The sequence below is a fragment of the Nansenia antarctica genome (genome assembly GCF_963989245.1).
Source record: "Nansenia antarctica genome assembly, chromosome: 15".
NCBI classification, from domain to species: Eukaryota; Metazoa; Chordata; class Actinopteri; order Argentiniformes; family Microstomatidae; genus Nansenia; species Nansenia antarctica.
In genome coordinates this window covers 1,656,850-1,669,349 of record NC_137685.1, presented here as the reverse complement: position 1 = coordinate 1,669,349, position 12,500 = coordinate 1,656,850, and the positions used below count along the sequence as shown (strand labels likewise).

The 12,500-nt window shown below is 42.8% G+C and overlaps 1 protein-coding gene across 1 annotated transcript in view; it reads left to right on the top strand.

The window, feature by feature from the left end:
* Positions 1-12,500, top strand: part of cpne5b (copine Vb) — a gene marked incomplete at both ends in the record, with an annotated part of 147,577 nt that overhangs the window by 25,363 nt on the left and 109,714 nt on the right. The window contains 1 exon segment of the mRNA XM_080545513.1: positions 11,787-11,827. Coding sequence (XP_080401639.1) covers positions 11,787-11,827 — 41 coding nt within the window.

The window sequence follows — 12,500 nt, the reverse complement described above, 5'->3', positions numbered from 1 at the left end:
CTGGGAAGAGAGAAAACAGGTTTGATATTGATAGCTATGCCGACGAAACAGCAAAAATCTTGGTGCGCTTCTATTTTATTATTTTAATTTTAAATCTCACATCAGTAATCTCACTAAACCGCCTTTTATCACTGTAGAAATATTGCTTAAGTGCAACCGTTTCTCTCCCAGGCAGAGACTGAAAGACTTACAGTATGCATGCATCTCTTTTCTGGTCTACCCAAGAAATGTATAAATGAACTACAGATCATTCAGAACGCAGCAGCACTTGTACTGACCAAGTCCAGAAGGTCGGCACACATCTGACCTGTCCTAACGTCCCTTCATTGGTTGCCTGTCAGTCTTAGAATAGATTTTAAGATCCTTTTATTGGTGATTAAATCACTCAATGGATCAGCGCCTGATTACTTGTCAGACATGTTTTTAATGGAAGCTCCCTCTTGACCCCTCAGGTCCTCTGGAACTGAACTGTTCCCTGGGTGAGGACAAAGAACGATGGGGAGGAGGTGTTTACTGTCTATGGTCCCCGCCTCTGGGACAGCTCGCCAGACCAGCTGAGGGCGTCACAATCAATAAACACTTTTAAAATAAATCTTAAGACATACTTTTTTTAGCTTAGCATTCTCTTAATCCATTTTTATTTTAATCTATCCTCTTCTGTGGTGCTACACTGGTCTACATTTTACGTCGCCTAGCTTATTAGCCCCAAACCAGTTAATGGAAACTGTTTTCTTCGTCTCTGGACAGTCTGCAGCATGGCCGATGCTAGCTGCTAATGCTAGCTGACATGTAAGAATTATTATAACTTTCCCAAGTAAAACTGATTCCTGAATTCCTGTAAAATGTAAACTAATTCCTCCATTTTCTCTCCTGGTTTGTTTGTTTACTTCCACCACTATGCGTAACGTAGACACGTAGCCCGCCTCATCCTCTGACGAAGTTACGTTTTATGTAGCCTAGCTTATTCGCTCTAAACCAGTTAATGGAAACGCACATAATTCGCATTTTCTTTTTGCGAACAGCTAGTGAGATGAGAGGGAGAGAGGGGGCGAGAAAGAAAGAGAGAGAGAGAGAAACAGAACTAGATAAAGAGATAAAGAGAGAGACAGAACAAGACAGAAAACACAGACTGCAGACTTGTCTCTGGAGAGGGATCTCATATCGCCACGGCGACCCAGCGAGTCAGGGAGGGCAGGGGGGGGTAATGGTGTCAGGGACATAACAGTCTCTGGCAGCCGTTTCCAAAAGGTCAAGCTGGAACGAGGTGCACTACAGTGACACGAGAGCAGAGAACTACTCATATTTTGTCTGGAAAAGAGAGAGAGAGGAAAAGAGAGAGGAAGAGAGAGAGGAGGAGAGAGAGAAAGTGAACATTGAGAGAAGGAGACAGGTGTTATCTTGCGGGGGGGGGGGTAGGAAGAAGAGAAGGAGCGAGAAACAAGGCCATCTCATATCATCAAATCATGAGAGGCGCTTACAAACCTGAAATACAAAATGAAACAGTAGCATTCTGGAGAAGGAAAGAGGGAAGGGGAGAGAGAGAGAGAGAGAGAGAGAGAGAGAGAGAGAGAGAGAGAGAGAGAGAGAGAGAGAGAGAGAGAGAGAGAGAGAGAGAGAGAGAGAGAGAGAGAGAGAGAGAGAGAGAGAGAGAGAGAGAGAGAGAGAGAGAGAGAGAGAGAGAGAGAGAGAGAGAGAGAGAGAGAGAGAGAGAGAGAGAGAGAGAGAGAGAGAGAGAGAGAGAGAGAGAGAGAGAGAGGGGGAGAGAGGGGGATTACACAAGAGAGGACCTAGCATCAAGTCTCGGAGGAAAGAGAGGATGGTGAGAAAGAACACTTCTGATGAGTGGGAAAAAGAGATACTGAGTCAGAGACAATGAGAGAGAGAAAGTGAGATAGACAGAAGAAGGAAATAGAGAGAGAGAGCCTTGAGTGTGACCTTTCCCTGTGCACCTCTCCTTGTTCTGTCGCACCCTATAATCTCCTCTCTCAGTCCTGCGCCACAAATCAACACAAGATGAAATGAAAGCTGTTTGAAATGAAAGCTGTTTGAAATGAAAGCTGTTTTCTAGTTACGTTACATTACACAGGGCAGAGATGAGCAGGGGAAGGAGGACGATGGGAGGGAGAGGTGAGGGGTGACAGGAGAGAGAGGTGCAGTAATTGCAGAGGGGACTGTAAGGGAAGTAAACAGTAGATATCATGGTAATCAGGACTCCATTGTGGCTGCCACCGTACCCCACAATTGCTTCTGATGAACCACTGATTTTAGTGTCTGTATGAGACACACACACGCACAGGTGCACACACACGCACAAGCGCACACACACACACACACACACACACGCACAAGCGCACACACACACACACACACACACACGCACACACACACACACACACACACACACACACACACACACACACACACACACACACATTCGCTCTCTCTCTCTGAGGAGACTTAAGCAGTACATATTTTAATTGAATGTAGTAGTAGATTCTTAGCAAGTCGGCCTTGGCTCTGCTAACTGTATATTTATATATATATATAAGTATATTTTGGGGGGAGAGGAAAGTGGGAGGGGGAAGGGGAAAGTGACACGTGATACTGACACAAATTCCTACGCAAACAGTAACAAAGGGAAAACTAAATTTCTTGTTTTGGTTTGAAGTGACAGCCTGTGTGGGCGGAATTTGAGCAATTTCTTGTTTTGGTTTTAAGATGCCTTCCACAGTGCAGGTGGGCGGCAGGAATCCTGGATTTGGCCTTTATGGCTTTATGGCTTACTGCAGAAGTGATTATCAACAGATGACAAATTCATGTTTTATAACCATAGTCTTGGTAAGGGTCTCTCACCTCGCTGAGTTCAGCTACAGTACAGGGTCTTTATACACACTTGTTTATTTTTTGTTCTTTTTAAAAAATATATTTTTTAGGACATTTCTACTTTATTGGAAGAGAGACACCAGGGACCTTGCGATAATAATATTATGGTATGTGCCTTCGTGTGCTACACCAATTAATCGTCCAGAGCTCTGGGGCCTCATTTATACAGCCTTGCGTAGAACTGGCGTAAAAAGCATACGCTATATGATCACATGGATATTGCTTTGAGGGGGTTAAAGGTGTGGGCAGAAAGTAATTAACATTAGTACAGGGTCTACAGTACAGTACATGGTCTTTATACACACTTTGTGACGTTAGAATTATAAGGTTCTATCTCCATTTTTGTCAAAAATTATTTAATTTTTTTACATAATCTGATCCATTAGGTGTTTATTAATGCCTGTGTGGTGTTATTTTTTTAAATGTTGACATTTTTGAGTTAGTAATTAATCAAATACAATGGTTCCATCTCACAGGACATAATGGAATGTAAAAACGTTGACGCTCAATATCTCTGAACTGCCCTAAACGGAGATAGAACCTTATCATTCTAAACGGAGATAGAACCTTATCATTCTAAACGGAGATAGAACCTTATCATTCTAAACGGAGATAGAACCTTATCATTCTAAACGGAGATAGAACCTTATCATTCTAAACTCACGACTTGTTTTTTTTTTGTTCTTTTTTTTTTAAATACTTTTTTCAGGACATTTCTACTTTATTGGAAGAGAGACACCAGGGACCTTGCGATAATAATATTATGGTATGTGCCTTCGTGTGCTACACCAATTAAGCGTCCAGAGCTCCGGGGCCTCATTTATACAGCCTTGCGTAGAACTGGCGTAAAAAGCATACGCTGTATGATCACATGGATATTGCTTTGAGAATTGAGACAGAACATAGGTACTTTCCAGGTAGCGCAGTGCTTTGAGGATATCTTACTCGAATCAAAGAGGTGTCCATACATAGTGAAATCATATCAATTGAGATGCTTTTTTAGTTTTTTCTGTCATTGGTTAATGATTATGAGGTCACTATGAAGTGGATTATCATTAGTGAAACAGGAGGTAGTGTGATAGTCAAAAAAATACAGCATGGTTCACCCCTCTCTTCACTTAGACTTCCCTTAACACTAGAACAGCCATGCCTTTTACCTATGTCGTGTATTCTTATTGGTTATGAATCAAACAACAGCTAGTGAGTTTAAGATGATTTAATCCGAGTTACAAACAGATTTATACATACACGTGTTGATCCTGGGGCCTGGTGACAAAAAAAGAGACCGCTTCCTCCCTTCCTCGCTGGTTTTCCCTAGTCCCCTAGATCCCTGCCCTCTTATGCAAATACAGTCACAGGTCATAGCCTATCACCTTATCTAGATGGTCATGAGGGCCGTCCCCTGTGATGTCACTGTGATGTCACCCTTCCGGGTGCCCGCTGGTGCAAACATGAAGGCTACAGAATAGCATGACCCCCTATCATACTATCTATGCATGTGTGTGGAAATATACGACACATCCCCCCTCGGACCACCCAGAGGGTGTTCCGAAACTAAACGACCACAAAACAAAAACAAAAACACAAAACCCCACAAACTAACTCAAAAAAAAAAAAAAAAAAAACTTTTTTTTTTTTAAAATAAAATTAAAAAATAAACAACAACAGACAGAAAAACTACACCAACACACAACACAAGAAGCACAATAACACAGACCAACCCAGGACCAGTATTAGGAACCAAAGATATCATAAACAAAAAATAGAAAACAACCAATAATAAAAAGAATTTTGAAAATAACAATCACAATTAAACTAAACACAGTTCATCATGCACAAATCAATACAGCAACTTCCAACGACCGATGTTTTCTTTGTCCTTGAAGCGTCAGGGTCAGAGGTTACTAGCACTTGTACCCAGTTGGAGAACAGCCTTTACCGCTGTCTCAGATTGATAACACTTTCATAGTCAGCAGCTTCCATTTTCGTTGCGCTAGGAACAGAACCTCTTTCCTATCTTTGCATAACCACTACATCACTTCTCAACTGACATCAATCACATACGATATAGAAATAAACAAACAATACACAAATAATGACATTCAGTTATCATAACACATAATTCTCCAACAGTAAGCATAGGACAAAGGGAATGCATTAATGCATAGATCTTCACCTCAGGTGAGGACTAGTCTTCTGAAAAGTTCATTAACGTGGACTGAGTGACTGATTTTCCAAAAACAGTCAATGAGGCCCTGCCTCCTAAGAAAGTCAAAAATCATGTCTGCTATAATAGGTGCTCCTATCTTAGCAAAATAAGTTTCCCATGCCCCTAAGACCGTTTCCAGCCATGCTATCATCTGCTGTCCATTCCCGTCGTTCCCTTTGATCTGCTGCTTCACTACCCTATTCATAGTCTTTAATCTTTTCCTAACTGGTCGTCGTCCGTCAGTGTCATTGAGGTTCAGGCAGCCGCCTGGTCCCCTCCCACGCTGATCAAGGTCTGGGGAGTCGCCCTCAGCATCATCTGAAGCATGGTGCAGGCACTCGCCAGCATCCCCAGTAGCACAGGTGTCCAGGCTTTGGACACTCCCAGGCTGGACCTCCAGACTGTCAGCACTCTCTGCTTCGTTGGTTTCTGGTTCATTGGCATCTGGACAGCTTTCCACTGTCCCCTCGGTTTCAGGCACTGCCGGTAATGTCACTGGCTGTAACACTGGCATTGCCACTGGCTCTGGCAACACCACAGCATCTCCTCGTAGCTCCTCCTTCTCAGGTTCTCTGGGGACCTCGGCACCTGTTGGCACAACATCCTGCCTACTCTGTACATCCACCCCCCTGTCCACCACCCGTGGCCCTATTGGGGTAGGGATATGCCCAGACACCACTGGTGTACCCACTCTGATGTTGTTTCTCCAACAGACCCCACATTGACCTAAAGCATGGTCAATCTGTTCCATCAAATATGGACTCCAAAACCCATATTTCTTGGTGATCTTGCGTCTTACCTCCCCCCTAGCCACATGTGCTAATCCATGAGCTTCCTGTATTAACATGCCTAATAAATCTGAGGGTGCTACAACCAACCCCTCATGATTCCTCCATAGACCTGTGTCATCCTGACTTGCCCCCCTTGCTAGCCAAACGTTCTTGTCTAACGTAGTTACTCTACTCTGTAACATCAATAAATCCTCAAGTGTGACCATGCCCTGTAACTGCTTTTCATGTGTGACCAGAAGACCTTTACCTGCCTTGTCTGCTCCTGTAATGGCTTTGGCTGCATCCTCTGCAGCCCTGTTACCTTGTGTGACATGTGATGAGTCAGACCTGTGTGTGGCACACTTCACTATGGCTAATTCCTTTGGCTTCATCATGGCTTGTAACAGCTTCATGATCTGTGCGTGATGCTGTATAGGCGTACCATCAGTTCTCTTAAAACCCCGCCCCCTCCATACAGCTCCATTAAAATGACAAACATTATGTGCATAGGCAGAGTCGGTGTACACTGTCACTCTCCGTCCGGTTCCCAAGTTGCATGCTTCTGTGAGGGCAATCAATTCAGCCAACTGAGCCGAGCAAGGCTGAGGAACTGCCTCAGCCTGTTCTACAATAAACTTTGAATTTTGTGCTTTAACTAAGGAATACCCAGCGCACAAAGTTTCTCCTACCCCGTAACAAGACCCATCAACCCAATATTCTATATCAGCTCCCTTTAAAGGCAAAGCTTGTAGGTCTGTTCTATGCTTAATCACTCTGGCTGTCGATGGAACCTGAGCACCGGATGGCATCGTCACCTGACAGCCGTCAGGTGTGCATTTTACTGTACAGTTCAATTGGCATAGAGCATCTCTCCCTAGCAGCCCTGTTGGCGTGTGTTCTGACACAAGTGTTGACAGAGTTGCTCTCTGTCCCTTGTACTCTAAGTCTACAAGCTCAGTTGTAGGAATCAGCTGTTTAATTCCCTCAAATCCGATTGTCTTCACATATTCTCTAGACATAGGGAGGTGCGTGGCGCCTTCAGGCTTCTTTGTCACCACCAGCTGGCACCTCCCACTCGGATCTTCCGGGCACCCCTATAGGCCAGCTGCTGGGCCTCCGTGAGGGTTCATCACTCCTGGAGCAGGTGTAGTAGGGGGCCAATATCCTCCTCCTTGGCTCCCCCCTGCGCCCCCCTGGGGCCTGTTGCAGCAGGCACAGGCTAGATGTCCATTCTGGTCGCATTGGCATGGTTCTAGCATCTCCTTCCCTGCTGCTGTCCATCCCCCTGGTGGTGGTCCTTGGCCAGGCTGTGTGTACATCTGGTATGGAACCGCTTGCACCCCTGGTGGCCCTTGTGGGTATGGATACCCCCCTTGTGGCCCCTGTGGGTAGGACTGGTAAGTAGCAGGATACCCCCCTTGTGGCCCCTGTGAGTAGGACTGGTAAGTAGCAGTCTGCACTCCAGGTGGCTGTTGCTGTGGGGCTAAAGCCTGCACTCCCTCTATGTTCCTCTCGCTTTCAGTCAATTGCAAATGAGTCAATATTCTGAGGGATTCTTCGTCTCGTGCCTTCTGTATCTGAATGTTCTTTCGATATAACTCAACTTGATGAGCTACGTGGTCTATATAAACAGCTTTGTTCATGTGTCGTAGCCCCACCACTTCTGCTAGCTTATCCTTAACTGGGGTAGGAAGCCCTTCTTGTATTTTTTCCCTGATTATGGATTTTTCTAAGGGGTTATCTTCAGCGTCTTTCCCTGTCACACTTCTCCATTGAGAGTGCACACGGGCAACATAACCCCTGGGATTCTCATCCCCCCCCAGTGGCTTCACAATGATATTGTCTGGGTGAATGTGAGTAGGGTAGGTCTCTCTGATTGCTTTCCACAGCCTGCCTCTGTTTGCTGCGAAGAGCTCTGGATCATAAACTGATGTATTGATATATCTATGAAGTCCTGCCTTCATCAATATTTCCTGCATTGTATCCAATCCTGCAATAAAAGCTAAGAGTCTTTTCAGGTCTCCCATCGCGGCCTGCGTTCCTGTCAGTATCACGTCGACCTCTCGCGTCCACGAATGTCCTCCCTCTTGAAGAACTGGGAGTTTCTCGATCACTTCAGACAAATCTGTATGATGCCACGGATGATATTCCATCTTGTTACCCCGAATCAGCACTGGACAGTTCTTTAATGTATTTGATGACATTCGGTGACAATCTCCCTCTTTCTCCGGGCGTCTTCTCCCACCTTTCCTTTCGGCTGTGGCTATCATCTTCCTGACCTGCGCGTTGTAGCCTCCATCTGCATTGTCGTCATCACTTGAGTCTTCACTGCCATCTTCGCTGTCATCTTCCTCGTCACTCCTGTCGTCCCCTTTTCCCCTTGGCTCCTTCTTCTTCTTCTGGGAATGATCCTCCAGTGCCTTAGCATATGGAGGGGGACTGGAGGCAGGACACAGGTCTGGGGATGAAATGTTCAATTTCTGTTCCAGTGTTCTGGCCAATTCTTTTTTCTTTTCCGGTTCCATCTGAGCTATTTTCTGTCCCTCTACCTTAAATAGATCTAAAATAGCTAACTCTAACTTGCGTTTCTCTGATCTAATCTTTCCTCTTTGATGTGCTTTGTGCCCATTGATAAGTATTTCCAATGTTGCAATTAATTGTAAATTAATGCTGCCCTCTTTCGGCCACGGCTGTTCAATGTATGCCCAACGGCTATTCCATTTCGTTGACATTTTGCTAATTTCCCTAACAAGAGGATTCATTTTTTCCACTATAGCCATAGGGGATAACGTAGCCAACATTCCACGATGTTCACTAATATCTTTTAACAGCTTCGTAGAATTTGACCCCATTCTACTTGCTCAATATGCTGACAATATTCTATATTAGATAAGGTGTACGCTTCTTACAACCCACCTTATTTTGCCTTATTTGCTAAACAAATGCTAGTCCAATATAACTGTATTAACCGCCCACACAAAACCACTACAACCCAGAACAACAGATTTGCCTCTTGTGTATGTCAGTGCAGTATTAACTTAAATCTAATCACTTTGTAAGTACTTTATACTTAAATGTGTTTCCTAATTGTTTATGAATATGTGTCACTTGATTACTCATTCAATACTAATTACAGTTCTGGTCAACACAATTATTAAATCACAAAGGCTGGTCACACCTAAGTATTCACCGATCCACAAAAACCCTTTTACTGCTTAACTATCAAATATGTACTATTCTGCTATTCTTAATCAAAAACTGTGAAAAAAGAACTTAACTTGAAATAAAAAGATGTAAAACACGAATATTAATTACAACCTGTAAAGAAATCGACTTGTCATTTGGAAGGAATAAAATGATTAATTATTAATTACAATCTGTAAAGAAATCGACTTGTTATTTGAAAGGAATAAAATGATTAATTATCAATTACAATCTGTAAAGAAATCGACCTGCTACTCGAAAGGAATGCACAATCAACTGGACTTAGTCATTTACACTTCATTGATGTAAACCTGTGAAAGAAAACGTCATCCCTAGACCACTATAAACCAATTGATCAAAGTTTTGTGAAAACTGAAAATGAAATAATCTGAATAATTAATTCAATCAATTTGTAATTACTTAAATTAATTGAAGTAACCATCCATTTATTATTGTAAAGGACTATTTCATCGACCTCAGACGGATGCACTGATGGAGGACCAGTGCTCCAAAGTGTCTTATCGTATTCCGTCCACTGGAGGGCAGCAAACAATTAAAAATGTCTTATCGTGTTTCGTCCACTAGATGGCAGTAAATAATTAAAAAATGTCTTATCGTGTTTCGTCCACTAGATGGCAGTAAATAATTAAAAATGTCTTATCGTGTTCTGGCCAGTAGAGGGCGCCACACTGAAAATGTCTTTATCGAATGACTATCTTACCTAAAACTCACAATCTATCTTTTACTTTTAACAAACAATGCTTAAACTTTCGTGATCCAGCGATCACAATTTTATCGCAGGGAGGGGTTTAAATGAAAAGTATGGGTATTCACTTTGAATTACTTCACTTTCGTGAATTGAATGCCTCTTGTTGTGCTTTCTCTGTGTGTGCGCTTCGCGCCTTCAATGCGCATGCGCACACTTCTAGTCAGGCTAGTGAATGAATGTTAACAAATATCTTTAAACTATTCTGAATACCCTGATGATCAATTCACTATCTTTCTATGTAATGCAACAATCACACGCAACCCCCCCTACGTGTCTGAAGCCTAAAGGCCAGAGGCAGAAAGCAGGCGGCTCAATTTAACAACCATTTGTCCTTGAAAAACCACCGCGTGTTTGTAGCCTGCTTTAAAACAGCCTCTTTAACACAACTTTTTTTTTTTTTTTACAATAATGTTATTTTCACGACACAGCAATTTCAAGATTATCTTTCAATGTAGTTAAACTATTAGTTTCCAATCCAAATCTTTCTCATATGTTTTTCACTGTTCCTCTAGAAGGTCTGTGTGTGTCCTGCGCGTCTGCGCGCGTGTCCTTTCACACAGACAAAGAGTAATGGAGTCTACAGTTCTGCTCATATGTTTTTCACTGCTACAATAATGCTCTTTCACATATCTTACAAAATAAACTTCATAATCCAGTTACACTTTATCAAATTACAATTTTACACACATCAGACTCTTTTCTGATCTAATATACTTACAATCAATAATATATACCAGTCCACTTCAAAATGCCTTTATCAGTTTGTTGCTGGCAGTCTACACTTTTTCATATAGACACTATTAGAGTACGTCTTCCTCTAATACCGAATTTTACACACATACACGATATTCCATAACATCATGCAAATCAAATCACTCATTTACAAATACCTTACAAATCAAATCGTATATTTTCAAATACGGGCTTCTTAACCCGGCTCTCACCCCCAGTTTAAAGACTATGAAAGATGTGTTTCTATTCCAACAAGATTACCGTTACACAGATTCTTTTGACTATAACTTATCTGAGATTTACAGTCTATTTTAAACACACCAATCGACTAGAGAGCGATCTCTGCAGAAACCTACCTTCTTCGTTAGATTGAAGTTTGCAAAATACTGTAAACTAAGCTATATTATCTCCTGGCTAGCTCGCCATCATTGTCGTGTATTCTTATTGGTTATGAATCAAACAACAGCTAGTGAGTTTAAGATGATTTAATCCGAGTTACAAACAGATTTATACATACACGTGTTGATCCTGGGGCCTGGTGACAAAAAAAGAGACCGCTTCCTCCCTTCCTCGCTGGTTTTCCCTAGTCCCCTAGATCCCTGCCCTCTTATGCAAATACAGTCACAGGTCATAGCCTATCACCTTATCTAGATGGTCATGAGGGCCGTCCCCTGTGATGTCACTGTGATGTCACCCTTCCGGGTGCCCGCTGGTGCAAACATGAAGGCTACAGAATAGCATGACCCCCTATCATACTATCTATGCATGTGTGTGGAAATATACGACACCTACTAAAATAGCCTCCTCGGGGATCAAATGACCCCCTCTTTTACAATGCACATCTGCTATTTACACACAATGACCACTAGTTGGCCGCTTGTAAATTAGCCTGCTTACCACACAGAAAAACGTCAAAATTGTTTTATACTAGCTTATCCTGATGTGATTTTGAAAATGTAAGTGGTGGGTGGTAGAACGCTTATATCTAGGAAAGGTCATGAAAGGAGGGTCCTGAAATGTGATCGAGTGCAAAGATATACAATGTTTCTTTACTCACATGGCTGTTCTAGTGTTAAACCTCCCTACAACACCAAACACAGACATGTGTTATGTGCAGCGTGCTGTGCTGTCTATCCCGGGTGGTTGTGTCCTCAGGCCGCTGTTCAGATGGAAATGACTGACTGACATTCGGCTTGTTTTTCTTTTCCCTTTCTTCTAGGAATCTCCTAGACAAAGACACATTCTCCAAATCTGACCCCTGTGAGTATAACTCCATTTGATCGTCTTTCACTGACCATCCCTCACGTTCTGTGTGAGTGCCAGTGCACCTTTCACTACCTCTCACACTCTCCCACTGACATGCACGCACGCACACACACACACACACACACACACACACACACACACACACACACACACACACACACACACACACACACACACACAGACACACACACACAGACGCACACACACGCACACACACACACACACACACACACACACACACACTCACACACACACACACACACACACACACACACACACACACACACACACACACACACACACACACACACACACACACCACCCCTCTCCTTTACCCTTTCAGATTTTGGTATTTCTGTCGTTGTGATGTGAGCATTACTGTAGATCTCAGTTTGTTTGTTGGCTGTATCTCCCCTCTCTCTGACTGTTAGTATTTTAATGCATCTGTATTTGCCAGTGTTTTATTGTTTTATTGTTTTATTGTTTATTGTATTATTGTTTATTTCTAGCTTCCCCCCCCCCAAAGAGCCATTGCTTTTTGGTCAGGCTGCATTTGCAAATAATAATTTGTTCTTACATGTTTGCCTGGTTAAATAAAGGTAAAATAAATAAAAAATACTGTGGCCAAACCTGCTGTATTGATCTGCTGCTGAATCACCCTATATCT